At 33.2% G+C, this 18,390-nt stretch overlaps 2 protein-coding genes across 2 annotated transcripts; one reads left to right on the top strand and one right to left on the bottom strand.

Annotated features, from left to right (window-relative positions):
- Window positions 1-12,258: 12,258 nt before the first annotated feature.
- Window positions 12,259-13,161, bottom strand: LOC107894801 (pathogen-associated molecular patterns-induced protein A70). Its single transcript, XM_016820012.2, has one exon. It carries the CDS (start codon window positions 13,058-13,060, stop codon window positions 12,260-12,262), a length of 801 nt encoding a protein of 266 aa, XP_016675501.1. The 5' UTR covers window positions 13,061-13,161; the 3' UTR covers window position 12,259.
- Window positions 13,162-15,625: 2,464 nt separating this feature from the next.
- Window positions 15,626-18,290, top strand: LOC107893331 (transmembrane protein 258). Its single transcript, XM_016818284.2, has 4 exons — window positions 15,626-15,938; window positions 16,013-16,119; window positions 17,788-17,866; window positions 17,960-18,290. Exons 1-4 carry the CDS (start codon window positions 15,936-15,938, stop codon window positions 18,005-18,007), a joined length of 237 nt encoding a protein of 78 aa, XP_016673773.1. The 5' UTR covers window positions 15,626-15,935; the 3' UTR covers window positions 18,008-18,290.
- Window positions 18,291-18,390: the final 100 nt, after the last annotated feature.

An 18,390-nucleotide genomic window follows, 5' to 3' on the forward strand; every position in this document is an offset into this window, starting at 1 on the left:
TTAAGGGAAGTAGCTTTGTAGGTGATTACTCTACCAACTGATATTGCTGTTCCGCAAGGATGTTTTGTGACGAAAAAAGTTTGGAATGAGATACAGTCAAAAGCTGTTAAAGTGCACCATGGAGGAGGCATGGATGGCTTTGTAGAACAGGTTACCTACTAAAGATAGGACCTCAAATTGGGGGATAACTATTGATGACAGATGTATTTTTTGTATGATGCAACAAGAGTCCAGGGATCATCTTTATTGTGAATGTTCTTTCACCAAACCTATTTGGCAGATGGTGCTGCAGCTATGTCATGAGCTAAGACAGGCATGTGCAAAGTTAAAAGGCAATTCCCTCATATCTGTTATGTTGCGCTTAGCATGGACAACCTATATCTATTTCATATGGGGGGAGAGAAATTGAAGACTTTTTGGCAGGAAACAACAAGCTGAACAAGGTTTAACGGATAGGGTTAAACAAAACAAATCATTCGTATGAGACGAAGGGGAGTTAAAAGCAATATGAATATGAAACAATCAATCTGCTGTATATGGTTTTGTTTTTCATATAAACTTCTTCATAATTTTATTATTTTAAATTATTTATTGAGAATGTAAATCGTATATACCAATATAATGTACATGTAGACAGGGATGAAGGCAAAAAATAGTTTTAGGAGGTTAAAATTAAATTACAATATTTATTATAGTAAAAATACAATTTCACCATTAAAATAGTCTATATCTTTATAATTTTTAAAATTTTTAAAAGATTAAATCAAATTTTTATCGTTTTTAAGGCGTTAAAGTACCATTTTACTTTTACTAATTTAAATTTTTAAAAAATTTAAACACCCTAATGGAAAATTTTTTATTTTAAGAGACCGAGACCCCTGCCAGCCCCCTGGCTACATGTAACACCCCTTACCCGTATTCGTCTCCGGAATAGGGTAGGAGGCATTACCGGAGTTTACCGAATTAATTTTCCATTAATACGAGTTAAATACTATTCATTTACTAAAACATGTCATGGCGTCCTTTAGATGGGCCTCCAGAACCTAAAACATATTTCGAGACCAAACCAGAATTAAATCGAAACCATAAGGAATTTTTCGCAAAATCCTAAAGTTTTTTTTTTTCTGCTCAATATAATCCCTTTATAAATATCTAACCTTCCCTGCAAATTTTAAAACCGAGACCAATCCAACCAACCAATTCATTTCTATCAATTTGATACCAAATTATACTACTATTATAATTATACTATTTAACATATTCATCATTCTTTACTTTAATGTATATTTCTTAAACAAGTCTTAGTATTTATATAATCATCAAACCTTATACATGCCATATAAATCAAAAAGAAATTTACAAAAGTTACAGGAGATAATCTGAATAGTGTGATCCTCTGTGTTGATCCGATCCTCCGTATACTTCCACGTCAATCTACAAGAGACATTGATTACACTCATGTAAGCTTATAGAAGCTTAGTAAGTTCATAGGCATAAAACATAAATCTTACCAAACATTTATACACTTATACAATATACACAACTATTAAGTTCACTTGTCAACCACAGCCATTGGTGAGTTCCCTTGTATAAACTTACTACCACTTATCCATTTCCTTTAATTCTTTTGGGCCCATTTGTCACATATCATTCTTTAACCAAATTAGAGAATGGTTACGGAAAATTGAGTACTTCACTTTCACTTTGCCATAGTATAACTATGGTCTTGCGTATGATCACTTATCACCTTTTGAAGTCATAGTCCTGCCACGGTCTTACACTGATCACATTTATCACTTGTCACTGATCAGATAAGTGTAGTTAAAACTACCACTTATTACTTATCACTTGTCACTGATCAGATAAGTGTAGCTAAAGCTACCACTTATCACTTGCCGCTTGTCGCTTGTCACTTATCGCTGATCAGATAAGTGTAGCTAAGGCTACCACACTGATCAGAAGTACTCAAATCTGACATTCCGCTCAATTTAATCATTTATTCGATTTTCGTGTTGTTATTTTATTCTCTATTTACCAATAAATATATTTCATCATACATATTACATTATATAATTCATAAAATTAACATATAATCATTAAACTTCAACCATATGAACTTACCTGGGTCGATTTGCAAAATTTGTGAAAGTTCAGGGACTAATCAGCTATTTTTTCTTTTCCTCGAATTGCTTCGGGTTCTCGATCTATCATTGTAAAATCATTCACTTATCAGTATTGACCATCTTCAACCCGCTTATAGGTAATATTATCTATAATTTCATTATTTACTTATGTATATTCCAATGCTGTCCATCAGTGTCATAGTCACTAAATTATTTTTATCTTTAGCTACCGAACTCCAAATTAGGATCCGCTAATTTTCCCTGAAACTAGACTCATATATCTTCTTATCATAAAATTTTTAGAATTTTTTGGTTTAGCCAATATGTACAGTTTATTCTTTAATGTGACCCCTGTTCTACTATCTGACAATTCCGACCCTTCTTCACTAAAAATTAATTATCTCTTCGTACAGAATTTGGATGATGTCCATGTTTGTTTGTATTGAAAATAGACTTATTAAGGATTTTAAAAATATAAATTTAATCCCCTAATTATTTTTCTCTAATTTGTGATGATTTTCCAAAATCAGAACAGGGGAACCCGAAATCATTCTGATATTGTCTCACAAAATCTATTATATCTCATGATCTACAATTCCGTTGCTTACACCGTTTCTTCTATGAGAAACTAGACTAAATAAGCTTTAATTTCATTTTTTTTTCATATTCTAATTCGATTTCTACAATTTATGGTGATTTTTCAAAGTTAGACTACTACTGCTGTCCAAAACTGTTTTAGTGCAAATGTTGATTTTGATTTTTGCCCCAAATTTCACAGTTCATACAATTCAGTCCTTGCTCAATTAATCCCTCAATGAAGCTAATTTTTCCCAATTAATGCTTTACCTAGAAATCATAAGTTATTTCACAATTATTTAAATTCATAATTTCCACATAAAACCCTAACTTCAAACTCTTTCACCATTAGGTCCCAAACATTCACTTTCTATTCAATTCTTTCAATAAAATCAGCATATAAACAATTTAAAACTCTAATTCCATGCTAAATCATCATATACTTCCAACACATATTCAAAAAACTTCCAATTTCTTTCATAGAATCAAAAACTAATGAATTCAACAAGTGGACCTAGTTGTAAAAGTCATAAAAGCACAAAAATTTCAAGAAATAATCAAGAATTGAACTTACTTGCAGTAAAAATATGAAAAACCAGCTTAAGAAAACCCTTCTATGGTGTTTTTTCTGATGAGAATGCAGAAAAATAATGAGAATTCTAGATAATTCCACTTTAGTCCTAGTTTATTAAGTAAATTTTGCAATATTCCAATTTTACCCTTAATTCATCAATTTTCCTGCTGATCTCATGCACCTGCCGTCCAGCCCAAATAGACCTTGGGTCTATTTGCCTTTTAAACCCTCTTTCTTTTATCATTTAAGCTATTTAATCATTTCCCATAATTTTACATTTGTTACAATTTAATCCTTTTTATTCAATTAACTATCGAAACTTTAAAATTTCTTAACGAAACTTTAATACTAACTTATTAACACTCCATAAATATTCATAAAAATATTTATAGCTCGTTTTAAAATTTTCGAGCTATCGATATCTCATTTTCGATTCTAATTTTTAAAATTTTTATTTCTAGTACACTATTCGCTATTTCAAAAATTTTCCTAACTTCACACTTAACTTATATTCACTAAATTATTAATATTTTCTACTCATTTGTCGGATTTAGTGATCTCGAATCACTGTTCTGACACCACTGAAAATTTAGGCTATTACAATTCTCCCCCTTTTAAGAAATTTTGTCCTTGAAATTTGTTACCTGAAAATAGGTTCGGATATTGTGATCTCATTGATTCCTCTATTTCCCAGGTTTCCTCCTCCACACCATGTCGATGCCACAACACTTTTACTAACGGTACTCGTTTGTTCCTTAACTCTTTAATTTCTCAAGCTAGAATTTTCACCAATTCTTCTGAATAAGTCATGTCGGGTTGGAGCTCTATTTCTGTATAAGGGATTACATGTGATGGATCTGATCTGTACCGTCTCAACATAGACACATGAAACACGTTATGAATCTTTTCAAGCTCCGGGGGCAAAGCCAATCTATAAGCTAGCGGACCGATTCTTTCAATGATTTCATACGGCCCGATAAATCGTGGGCTGAGTTTTCCCTTTCTACCGAACCGTAAAACTTTCTTCCACGGTGACACTTTCAAGATACATGATCACCCACATTAAACTCTATATCTCTTCTCTTTAAATTTGCATATGATTTTTGCCGATCGGAGGTAGCTTTTAAACAATCTCGAAGAATACGAACTTTTTCTTCGGTTTCCCGAATCAAGTCCACTCCCATTAGTTTCCGTTCACTTAATTCAGACCAATATAATGGAGTTCTACACTTTCTTCCATACAGAGCTTCAAATGGTGCCATTTTAATACTAGTTTGATAACTATTATTATAAGCAAATTCGACTAAAGGTAAATACCTTTCCCAGCTGCCGCCAAACTCAAGTACACAACAACTTAACATATCTTCTAAAATCTGAATCACTCGCTCTGACTGCCCATCTGTCTGAGGATGAAAAGCTGTGCTGAAATTTAATTTAGTGCCCAAAGCCTCCTGTAATTTACTCTAAAATCTCGAAGTAAATCTCAGATCTCGATCCGAAATAATAGATATTGGAACTCCATGTAATCTCACAATCTCAGAAATATACAATTCCGCTAATTTCTCCAATGAAAAATTTGATCTGACTGGAATAAAATGTGCCGATTTTGTCAATCTATCAACGATAACCCAGATTGAATCTTTCTTTTTTCGGAGTCACAGACAATCCTGATACAAAATCCATCGTAATGTGTTCCCACTTCCATTCAGGAATCATAATAGGTTGTAATAAACCCGTTGGTACTTGATGCTCTACTTTTACCTGCTGACAGATTAAACATTTTGCAACAAATTCACAAATCTCTCGCTTCATACCAGGCCACCAGTACATTCTTTTTAAATCGCAATACATTTTTGTACTACCCGGATGAATAGAATACTTACTATTATGAGCTTCAGCAAGAATATCATTTTTCAATTCTGGATTATTCGGAACACAAATTCTATTACGATAACGCAACATACCACCATCATCAATGCTATATTCTGAACTCAAATTATCCTAAACCGTTTGTCGTTTCAGCACTAGTTTCAGATCATCACTCTGTAATTCACAGATCCGTTGAAGGAATGTAGATTTTTCTTTCAATTCTGCTAATACTGAGCCATCTTCATTAACAGACAAATGAATATTCATTGCTCGAAGTGCAAACAATGATGATTTTCGACTAAGTGCATCAACGACCACATTAGCTTTCCCTGGGTGATAATCAATAACAAGATTATAATCTTTCAATAGTTCGCGCCACCGTCTCTGTCTCAAGTTCAGCTCTTTCTGTGTCATCAAATATTTCAGACTTTTGTGATCGGTATACACATAACATTTTTCCCCATATAAATAATGTCTTCAGATTTTTAAAGCAAACACAATTGCGGCCAACTCCAAATCATGGGTAGGTAATTTTTCTTGTGCGGTTTTAATTGTCGAGAAGCATATGCCACTACTTTCCCTGATTGCATTAAAACACAACCCAAACAATTTAAAGATGCATCACTATACACAACATATGGTATACCTGATTCTGGTTAAGTTAACACTGGAGCTTCTGTCAACATATTCTTCAACTGGTCAAAACTTTGTTGGCACTCTTCAGACCATACAAATTCAACATTCTTCTGAAGTAGCCGAGTCATCGGCAATGCAATCATTGAAAAATTTTTAACAAATCGGCGGTAGTATTCCGCTAATCCCAGGAAACTTCGCACTTCTGTTACGTTCTTTGGAGTTTTCCAATTCACCACTGCTGACACTTTACTTGGATCTACTCGAATTCCTTCAGCTAAAACAATATGACCTAGAAATCCAACCTCATGTAGCCAAAATTCACACTTGCTGAACTTTACATACAACTGCTTCTCTCTCAAAGTCTGTAACACACTTCTCAAGTGTTGTGCATGATCAGGCTCGGTCTTCGAATAGATCAGTATATCATCAATAAATACAACCACGAATCTATCCAAATAAGGTTGAAAAATTCGATTCATCGAGTCCATAAATGCAGCAGGAGCATTAGTTAAACCAAATGGCATTACCAGAAACTCATAATGACCATACCGAGTTCTAAAAGTAGTTTTTGGCACGTCACATTCTTTAACTTTCAGCTGATAATATTCAGATCGAAGATCTATTTTTGAAAACACAGCAGCACCTTTCAATTGATCGAACAAATCATCAATGCGGGGAAAAGGATATTTGTTCTTGATTGTAACCTTATTTAATTGTCTGTAATCTATACACAATCTCAACGAACCATCTTTCTTTTTCAGAAACAAAACAGGTGCACCCCAAGGAGATGTACTCTGTCTAATAAACCCCTTATCTAACAATTCTTGCAACTGAGTCTTTAACTCTTTTAATTCAGTCGGTGTCATTCCGTATGGTGTTACGGATATTGGAGCTGTTCCCGGGATCACATCAATCACAAACTCAACTTCACAATCTGGTGGTAAACCCGGCAATTCCTCAGGAAACACATCAGCAAATTCATTAACAACTGGCAACTGTTTCAACTTTGATTTAGAATCCCGAGTATAAAAAATATAAGCTAAATATGCTTCATTACCCTTCCGCATTAGCTTCTGAGCTGAAAAGGCTGAAATAATTCAGACATTATCTTTCATATTTCCAAACTCAGCCGAAATTATTTCTCCTGTCTGATTTTTCAAATCAATCCGTTTCTCTCGACAGTTTACTACAGCGTCATGTTTTGTTAACCAATCCATCCCCAGAATAATATCAAATTCCCGAAAGGGTAACAACATCAAATCAGCAGGGAATTCACAGCCTTTCACTTTTAGTGGACAATTACGACATATTAAATTAACCATCACACTTTGACCTAATGGATTAGTGACTTGTATATCATAATTAGTGGACTCAACAGATAATTTCTTTTCAGATGCTAGCATATTGCAAATATATGAATGAGTAGACCCAGGGTCTATTAATGCATAAACAGTAACATCATAAAGATAGAAAATACCAGCAATTACATCAGGAGCCGTAGCCTCTTCCCTTGCTCGAATGGCATAGGTACGTGCTGGTGCTCTATTCTCTGATTGACTAACTGGTTCTCTCATACCCGAACGGGTAGCCCCTGTAGCACTACTCTGGCCCGAAAGTCTACTTATTTGAGGAGTGGTTCTCTGTATCTTTTTCTGATCCACTTCATCTTTTTGCAGCTGGGGACAATCTCGAATAAGATGATCAGTAGCCCCACATTTATAACAAGCCCCCATCTTAGTCCTGCATTCACCGAAATGATGTCTTCCACAATATTGACACTTAGGCCGGGGAGTATTCTGAACACTACTCACACTTGTTGCAGGTCTATCAAATACCCTGAAATCAGATTGTCTTGATCTACCTCTACCCAATCTTCCCTGCATGGATGTAGTTCGACTAATTTCTTCTCTAGATTTTTTCACCGGCAAATCTGAAAATAACTTAGAAGCACCTCTTTTAAATGACTCTTTATTTTTCTGATCTCGTTGTATTTTTCTGTTATATACTTCTTCGAGCTTTTGAGCACGGTCTGATAGAACAACGAACTCCCGTATTTCATTACCCCCAATCATCATTCTAATCTCATCATTTAATCCTTCTTCAAATCTGATACACATTTCTTCTTCAGTAGGTACAATGTCTCGAGCATATTTGCTGAGGTAGACAAATTCTCTTTCGTATTCAGCCACTGACTTATTTCCCTGCCGTAGATCAAGAAATTCTCTCTTTTTCTTGTCTAGATATCTTTTCCCTACATATTTCTTTTTAAACTCGTTCTGGAAAAATTCCCAAGTAAGTTTCTCTGCAGGTACTACAGCTTCCACAGTTTCCCACCAGTTATATGCTTCTTCTTTGAACAATGAGACAGCACATCGTAGATAATCCTCCGGAGAACAAGCCATCTGTTTAAAAATTCTTACCAAACTCTGTAGCCAATACTCAGCTTTTACAATGTCATCATTTGATCTCCCTCGAAATTCGTTAGCTCCAAACTTCCTAAGCTTTTCAATCGGAGAACGTTTACTAGTTTCAATTATTGAAGGAGGTGGAGGAGCAACCGGATGTACCACAGGTGGTGCAGTAGGGGGAGGAGGTGGTTGAGCCTGACTTCTTTCTTGTATCATCTCCTTATACCTCTGATTCATAACTCCATAAATCATATTTTTAAGTTCTCGCTCTAACATCATAGAAATTGGAATATCACTACTTGTTCCTTGTTTAGAAGTCTGCACTCTACTGTTAGCTTCCTCCTGTTCAGTGCGTTCAGGTCTATCTGACATCTTTATAATCGAAGAATATCTATAAAAATGACAAAGATTAGATCGGATCATATACATCACACTATCACAGATTTATATGGCATGTATTTCTAAACACTTTACACGTAACACATGTTCCGAGAACAGGCTAAACCGGGCTCTGATACCACTAAATGTAACACCTCTTACCCGTATTTGTCACCGGAATAGGGTAGGAGGCATTACCGGAGTTTACCGAATTAATTTTCCATTAATACGAGTTAAATACTATTCATTTACTAAAACATGTCATGGCGTCCTTTAGATGGGCCTCAAGAACCCAAAACATATTTCGAGACCAAACCAGAATTAAATCGAAACCATAGGGAATTTTTCGCAAAATCCTAAAGTTTTTTTTTCTGCTCAATATAATCCCTTTATAAATATCTAACATTCCCTGCAAATTTTAAAACCGAGACCAATCCAACCAACCAATTCATTTCAATCAATTTGATACCAAATTATACTACTATTATAATTATACTATTTAACATATTCATCATTCTTTACTTTAATGTATATTTCTTAAACAAGTCTTAGTATTTATATAATCATCAAACCTTATACATGCCATATAAATCAAAAAGAAATTTACAAAAGTTACCGGAGATAATTTGGATAGTGTGATCCTCTGTGTTGATCCGATCCTCCGTATACTTCCACGTCAATCTACAAGAGACATTGATTACACTCATGTAAGCTTATAGAAGCTTAGTAAGTTCATAGGCATAAAACATAAATCTTACCAAACATTTATACACTTATACAATATACACAATTATTAAGTTCACCTGTCAACCACAGCAATTAGTGAGTTCCCTTGTATAAACTTACTACCACTTATCCATTTCCTTTAATTCTTTTAGACCCATTTGTCACATATCATTCTTTAACCAAATTGGAGAATGGTTACGGAAAATTGAGTACTTCACTTTCACTTTGCCATAGTATAACTATGGTCTTGCGTATGATCACTTATCACCTTTTGAAGTCATAGTCCTGTCACGGTCTTACACTGATCACATTTATCACTTGTCACTGATCAGATAAGTGTAGTTAAAACTACCACTTATCACTTATCACTTGTCACTGATCAGATAAGTGTAGCTAAAGCTACCACTTATCACTTGTCGCTTGTCGCTTATCGCTGATCAGATAAGTGTAGCTAAGGCTACCACACTGATCAGAAGTACTCAAATCTGACATTCCGCTCAATTTAATCATTTATTCGATTTCCGTGCTGTTATTTTATTCTCTATTTATCAATAAATATATTTCATCATACATATTACATTATATAATTCATAAAATTAACATATAATCATTAAACTTCAACCATATGAACTTACCTGGGTCGATTTGCAAAATTTGTGAAAGTTTAGGGACTAATCAGCTATTTTTTATTTTCCTCGAATTGCTTCGGGTTCTCGATCTATCATTGTAAAATCATTCACTTATCAATATTGACTTCATCTTCAACCCGCTTATAGGTAATATTATTTATAATTTTATTATTTACTTATGTATATTCCAATGCTGTCCATCAGTGTCATAGTCACTAAATTATTTTTATCTTTAGCTACCGAACTCCAAATTAGGATCCGCTAATTTTTCCTGAAACTAGACTCATATATCTTCTTATCATAAAATTTTTAGAATTTTTTGGTTTAGCCAATAAGTACAGTTTATTCTTTAAATTCACCCCTGTTCTACTATCTGACAATTCCGACCCTTCTTCACTAAAAATTAATTATCTCTTCGTATAGAATTTGGATGATGTCATGTTTGTTTCTATTGAAAATAGACTTATTAAGGATTTTAAAAATATAAATTTAATCCCCTAATTATTTTTCTATAATTTTTGTTGATTTTCCAAAGTCAGAACAGGGGAACCCGAAATCATTCTAACATTGTCTCACAAAATCTATTATATCTCATGATCTACAATTCCGCTGCTTACACCGTTTCTTCTATGAGAAACTAGACTAAATAAACTTTAATTTCATTTTTTTTCATATTCTAATTCGATTTCTACAATTTATGGTGATTTTTTAAAGTTAGACTACTGCTGCTGTCCAAAACTGTTTTAGTGCAAATGTTGATTTTGATTTTTGCCCCAAATTTCACAGTTCATACAATTCAGTCCTTGCTCAATTAATCCCTCAATGAAGCTAATTTTTCCCAATTAATGCTTTATCTAGACATTATAAGTTATTTCACAATTATTTAAATTCATAATTTCCACATAAAACCCTAACTTCAAACTCTTTCACCATTAGGTCCCAAACATTCACTTTCTATTCAATTCTTTCAATAAAAGCAGCATATAAACAATTTAAAACTCTAATTCCATGCTAAATCATCATATAATTCCAACACATATTCATAAAAACTTCCAATTTCTTTCATAGAATCAAAAACTAATGAATTCAACAAGTGGACCTAGTTGTAAAAGTCATAAAAGCACAAAAATTTCAAGAAATAATCAAGAATTGAACTTACTTGCAGTAAAAATATGAAAAAACAGCTTAAGAAAACCCTTCTATGGTGTTTTTTCTGATGAGAATGCAGAAAATAATGAGAATTCTAGATAATTCCACTTTAGTCCTAGTTTATTAAGTAAATTTTGCAATATTCTAATTTTGCCCTTAATTCATCAATTTTCCTGCTGATTTCATGCACCTTGCCGTCCAGCCCAAATAGACCTTGGGTCTATTTGCTTTTTAAACCCTCTTTTTTTTATCATTTAAGCTATTTAATCATTTCTCATAATTTTACATTTGTTACAATTTAATCCTTTTTATTCAATTAACTATCGAAACTTTAAAATTTCTTAACGAAACTTTAATACTAACTTATTAACACTCCATAAATATTCATAAAAATATTTATGGCTCATTTTAAAATTTTCAAACTCTCGATTTCTCATTTCCGATTCTAATTTTTAAAATTTTTATTTCTAGTTCACTATTCGCTATTTCAAAAATTTTCCTAACTTCACACTTAACTTATATTCACTAAATTATTAATATTTTTTACTAATTTGTCGAATTTAGTGATCTCGAATCACTGTTCCGACACCACTGAAAATTTAGGCTATTACACTACACCACTGCATATAGTGCTACTTGGGTTAGAGTGTAAGCTATAGTGATATTTACATTTATTGGACTATCACCATCTAAGGTTTGGCACTTCACCGTTTCGCTTAGCAGCACGACGCTTTTATTGCTCCCTACAATACTGATTTCACGGTTTAAGTTGCTCCTATTTCGCGTAAATTGCTTTTGCTTTCTTTTTCTCTGATTAATAACATGTTTCAAATCACCAAGTTGTCTCTTATTTACCCATAAATTCAATAAAAATTCAAAAGATTGATCTATTCAAAAATTTCTAGATCTACACTTATTTTTAACTCCCAAAAAAATTTCATCCCTTACTACTCTCTTTTCTATCTTCGATAACTTTAAAAATAATTAATATCATCTTAAAAACCTAATTTAATAATTTTTTAAAAAAAAACCCAATTTGTAAACCTTAGGATATGGCTAATTTTTAATTATTTGGATAAAAATATAACATAAATAATACAATAAAACCATTTCAAACGAAATAGTTTGACCCAAACCTTAAATTGACTCTAGGGGCTTAGAGTAGCAAGGATGGAAATAATGAAACTTACATTACTTGCCCTTAAGCACATCCCTATACCGCAAAAGAGAATTCAACCTCTGCAACTTAAGTTGCTGCTTAAACTTTTCAATGAAATCATCAGCTTTTGCATCGACACCATGATCGTCGTCTTCAAACGGCGTCGTTTTCTCGATCCCTGTATATGCTGATCGTTTCATCTCCATTTCTTTTTCTGCCTTGCGCCTTGATTTCTTCATCTTCTCTGGTAATTCCGTTTGTCTTACCATAGGCTCTGATTGGATTCTCTTTATCTCACCATGAACCGAACTTAAACCCGTTCCGGAACCGTTCGGGTCAGTTACAGTGGGTTCGGTTTCGTTTGGTTTAACGGTGTCCGGTTTGTAAAACGACTTGACTCGCTCTAAGAGCGACGGTGCTTGGCTGATTAGTGACTGTTGAGCCGGTTCAATACAATCCGTTTCTGGACTTTGAGGAGAATATTTGTAGAATTTTGACTTGACTCGTTCGAGAATCGACGGGGCTCGCTCCACCCGGTGGGCAGGTGACCCGTCATCGGTTTGGAGGAAATGATGGTTGACGTCTTGGCTCGAAATAGGAAAACTGTACGTCGAGAAGTTGAAAGACGTGACGAGGCCGAAGAGCGACAGAGATCGGTCGAGTGACGGCGAGGATGATGATGATGATGAGTTGCCGTCGTCGGCGTCGTACGGTGTTTTGTGAGGAGTTATACGGCAGATAAAGAAGATCATACCGACCATGATGTTGAGGAAGAGGAAAAGAGTTGTTGGCGATAACCAGGTCTCCGGTAAATTTGACATATCGGAAAACATCTTGGGAGAGGGAAAGTATAGCCGTAAAGACGAAGAACAGGAAGTGAACAAATTGGTGTTGATTTTTGCGTAGGCACCTCGAAGCACAAGAATATAACAAGTCTCTGCATGAGGGTCTTTATAGGTTTAATGTAATTTATAAGGGTTTTTATAGGACATGTGGTAGTAATTACTTTTTATTTGTCATTACATTAGAAGTTTAAATTGACATCTGTTTGACATGCATGACATCATAATTAAGTTCGACAATAATTTTCAAAGTTTGAATTATGATTTGTTTTTTTAATATTATTTGCATTCGATTATAATTTATATTCCCGATTTTTTATTACCTCTTTTAATAATATCATTCATAACGTTCAAATCTGCATCCCCTCTTCATCTATCTATTTCTTTCCCTTTTCAATATTTTTTTCTTAGTAACTAAATTGTTATCTTATACAATGTTTTAAAAATTAGATTGGTGATTAAATCAGTCAAATTATTAGTTTCCAGTTCAATTAGTTTAACTAGCAGTTCAACAACAATTAAATAAAAATTAAATTTTTTATAATAATTATTAAAAATTATAAGTTAATCCAAACTTCAATTTTTGTCTTGATTTTTAATTATTTTTTGTTTCAAACTATTCCTTAAAAGTAGGTTCAATCTCTTTATTTAAAACGATATACCAATTGATTCCCAATTCAATCCACTAGTCTAGTTCCAACAACACTATACCATTAGCTTTCCTTCTATCTTTTCAACACATGGATGGTTGTTATCAATAGGCTTCCTATGGAAGACAAATTATTCTTGAGGGTTAGGATATTGAGGATCATTGTACCCTCTTTGCAAGGGGAGTTGGAAACAAGGGATCACTTGTTATCTGAATGTGTTCTTGCAAAGAAGTTCCGGAGATATCTTAGAACTATACAACATTCAGATAATTTTTTCTGGTAGTAAGAATTCATTTAGGGGTGAAGTTAATTTTTTTTAGAAATTCTTTTAAAAAATTAAAAATATAATTATATTAATGTAAAATATAAAATTTTATAATTTTATAATTTTTAAGAGATTAAATTATAATGTTAATTTTTTCTTTTGTTTTAAAGAGGGCATAAATTAATTTTAAATTTTAGGAGGGTTAGAAATACAATTTTATCATTAAATTAACTTAAAACATTATAAACACTCAAGAGACTAAAAGGAATAGTTTTTCATTTTGGGAGGAGGGGGAGGGCTGCATGCCTGCCTCGTCCCCTTTAGCTTCACCCCTGGATTCAATCCATGCACAAATTTGAAGGAAAAAGCTCTTATTATCATTTTAAATTTTGCTTGGTTTATGCAAAAGTGAAGTGAATTTGGATAATAAATATTTATATGTATTTTGAATTATAAATAGTAATTATAATAGCAAAATTCAGCTATTATTTTAAATTCACAAAAAAAACAAAAAAAAATTATCCCTTATAATATTTGACATAAAAAAGAAATAAAATAAATATGATTAGAAAGGTACAATTATACCATATAAATATACAAATATTTTAAATTTTATTTAATATAAGTAATAAATATATTAAAATTTAGGATATATTATTAAAATAGTTATTTTTGTTTACTTCATGTTATATTTTAGTCACTTATATTTGAAATGTTATGTTTTAGCCACTTACGTTATCGCATTGTAATTTTTTAGTCACTGAGCCGTTAATTGTTGTTAACGGTATAACGGTAAGCTGATGTGACATGTTAAATCATCATTTCAAAGAAAAAATTAGGTTAATTTATACAATCGATCCTCATTTTTTTTCATTTTGAGCAATTTAATTTTTTTTCTTTTATATTCTTTTAACTTTCCTTTTTTTTTCATTCTCTTTTGCTGCACCCTCTGTTTTCCTTCCTTCTCCATTCCTTTTAACGTAGTTTTTTTATGTTTTTCATTTGTTAAAACTAGTCCAAATACTTTTAATTTTTTAAACAATTTAATTTTTTCGAGTGAGGCAAGTTTGCGGACTAGTTTTAACAAATGCAAAGCATAGAAAAACTATGTTAAAAGAAATTAAGAAGTAAGGAAAACAGAGGGAGAAGCAGAAGAAAATGGAAAAAAAATTAAAAGAAAATAAAAGAAAAAAATAAATTGCTCAAAATGAAAGAATATAGGGATCAATTGTAGAATTTTACCTAAAATTTTCATTTGAAATGATGATTTAATATGACACATCAGCTTACCGTTAACGTCAATTAACGACTCAGTGACTAAAATGTTACAATACGATAACGTAAGTGACTAAAACGTATTATTTCAAATATAAATGACTAAAATGTATCTTGAGGCAAACAAAAGTGAATATTTTTGTAATTTTCCCTGAAATTTATATGTTTTAATTACAATTAATCAAATAAATATAATTGAAATTAAGTAATATACTCGGGTTTTAGCACCACCAGCGTTCATCTTTTCGATCGTAACATCAGAATCAGATGAACAATCTCAAAAGATTTAATACCTTTTTTATCCTTATATTATAATTAAATTATCACTTTAATATTTATACTATTTTATTTTATCAATTTAGCCCCAATACTTTCAATCTTTTATTCTATCAAGTCTGCTATCCAACCCAAAAGCTAAGGGACCAAGTGATAGTTTAACTACAGTTTAGGAGCCGAAAGAGGTATTAAGCCGTCCAAAAAGCCCAGGCCGGAGGACACAAATATTTTCCTGCGCCACGATGTAGCGAATACCACGCTCCATTATAGCAAGACTCAGATTTTTCGAGTTCAAAGTCTAGTATAAAGCTCAAAATCTCTCACTAACTGCTGATGTGCCTTATTTCCCACTCTCTTCGATCAAAGTTTCATAATCCGAAGGCGAAGAGGCAAAAGATTAATGGTAAATCTATATCTCAATTGATATCGAAGCATTTCTAGAGTTTTCTATGAATTTGATTAATGATATTGTTGCAGGCTCCTCCCGCAAAGCCAATAACGAGTCCAGTCTCAGATGCATGGTACCCAACCCTAGCCCTCTTAATGCTCTCCATTGGTCTTGTCGTCACCGCTTCCTTCTTCATGTAACAATCTTAATCTTATCTCTTCCACATTTTTATTTGTTCTTCTTCTAGGTTCGACTTCGGAGGCAATTTTCGTTTTTCCCTTTAGACGTAAATATTTTGATTTACTAGATCTGTTCTTTTTAATAAATAAAGTTGATGACTGGTTATACAATTAGGAAAATCAGCATAGGAATTTCTGATTTAGAATGTACCTTCAATAGATTTTGATGAGACTTTTTGAAAGAAATTCTTTTATTAGCCAATTTGGTCAGTACTGAATACAAGTGTGAATATGAAGTTGATGGCTTTTGTTGGGTACCATACTACATTACTTCTGGTTCCCTTTGGTTTACAAATTTATTTTCTCGATGATAGACCTGTCAATTGTGCGGGTCAAGTCACAAGTGAGTTTTGAATCAGATTAATTTGGATCGGTTTAACTTGGGTTTTAAAATGTCATTTCGGTTCGGGTTGTCTGGTTGTTTTGTGTTTGTGGCTCAGTTTTCGTGTTAGATCATTACAAGTTGAGATTAATTCGGGTTTTGGTCAATTGAGTTTAAGTTGTTTCAAGGTCAGATCATTTCAAATTCAGGTCATTCCAAGTTCGGGTATGGGTTGGACGGGTCTAGTTTTACTTTTATGGTCAAATTGGGTAGAGTTCTGGTTGATCGGATTGGATTTCTGGATTCGGGGCAAAATTGACATGTATCTAGTTTTCTAGTTTGGTTCCAGTGTTTCCAAGTTTTAGAAATTTAATCTCTTACTTCCATGGCCAAAGGCATGAAGCAGATTCTAAAAAGAGATTCAACATTTTGCATGTGTAAAGTTGTATATGAGCTTGGCTAGTTTGTTGTTATGAAGCTTTCTTCATTGTTCATGTTTCGTTGAATTTGCTATTTTAGCTTCTTTATTTTCCTGGTTTTGGAAGATGGTGCATTTTGCATTCAAGTAAACTTATATGAGTTCAATCTTACTGTTAGAAGAACTTAAGAGTTTTCTTTTGATTGAAACTGTATTTATGATTCCTTTAAATCTATTTGCGCTTGGTTTTGCTTTAGAAAATATTGAATTTCTTCGTTTGCACTGATCTCTCATCTCATCGTTAGAATTTTGAGGTTTCTTTCCATTGAACTGTACTTGTTGAGGGTTGGATGGCTACTTCTGTCGGGAGAGGTCTATGAAGTATCTATCGCCGATAGCCTGGAGATTCCTCAACAAGTCAAGTAATCAATTCTCGTATGTCTGTGCTCTGTTTGAACCTTGAGATTTTGTCCTCCGACCCTACAAAAAGCCCGAGTGCTTGAATTAGCAACAGGTTTACAAAGTGAGAGCGTCTCATAGTGACTGAAAGACAAAACAATGGCAAACTAAAGAGTTTGCCCATGGCTAAGCTTGAACTCCTGACCTGTAGCCTATAGGTCATTAATGGGGGCATATGGTACAACTTGGGCTAGCCTTGTTGTTGAGAGGTTACGGACCCTCTACAGTACTGATTCTACCTATGAATGTACTTGAACTTATCTGTAATTTTGCTTACACTGCCGATCGCATAAGCAGATGCTGATTGCTTCACCATTTTACATTGTCCAAAACAAGATCCCGTTTGATACAATGCTTCTTAGACCTGATATTACATCTGGAAAATTTTATTTTAAAAAAAAATGTTTCTTTCCAACAAATATGCAGCTATGAAGCAACTTCTTCGAAGAGAAATCGAAGTCTTGCCAAGGAGCTCATCACTGGCGGAGTGGCATCGGTCTTCCTGGTACAACTTTTTCCTTTGTAACTGTTATTGGCTGGATTTCTCGTTCATAATTCATGTAGTTTACTGATACTTGATTCTCCGACATCATCGCAGGGCTTCGGGTCACTGTTTTTGCTACTTTCAGCCGGTGTTTATGTCTGATTTTTGATATCGTTCAACCGGCTTACAGAGTTTTGCAAAGAAAAGGATTGGTGTCTGCTTTTCTTGCATTTTTGTAGTTTATCAGATCAGGAAAGCTTCTTTGATAAACATTTTGATGTCACTTGAGTGGTTTTATTGGTACATGCTTGAATTTGTATATTCATGTCATAAGCATGTTTCATTCATGTTACATGCACGGATTAGGAGCTAAATTGTTACCAGAATCTTAATTATTCGAATTTTATTTTTCCCGTCGAAATAAAAAATTCAAAAAGTAAAGTGAATAATGAATTTAGTAACATGAATTTATAGTAAAAATAAAGAGTATAATAGGTTTAGAATGTGCTTTCGGGTATTTGATATTATCCACAAAAGTAGAAGTA

Source organism: Gossypium hirsutum, chromosome A13, assembly GCF_007990345.1.
Source record: "Gossypium hirsutum isolate 1008001.06 chromosome A13, Gossypium_hirsutum_v2.1, whole genome shotgun sequence".
Lineage (NCBI taxonomy): Eukaryota > Viridiplantae > Streptophyta > Magnoliopsida > Malvales > Malvaceae > Gossypium > Gossypium hirsutum.

Coding starts and splice junctions, on each gene's coding strand:
- LOC107894801 (XM_016820012.2), bottom strand. CDS start 13,060: ATGTTTTCCGATATGTCAAATTTACCGGAGACCTGGTTATCGCCAACA.
- LOC107893331 (XM_016818284.2), top strand. Junction 16,120..17,787: donor GTCACCGCTTCCTTCTTCAT/GTAACAATCTTA, acceptor ACAAATATGCAG/CTATGAAGCAACTTCTTCGA. Junction 17,867..17,959: donor GAGTGGCATCGGTCTTCCTG/GTACAACTTTTT, acceptor ACATCATCGCAG/GGCTTCGGGTCACTGTTTTT.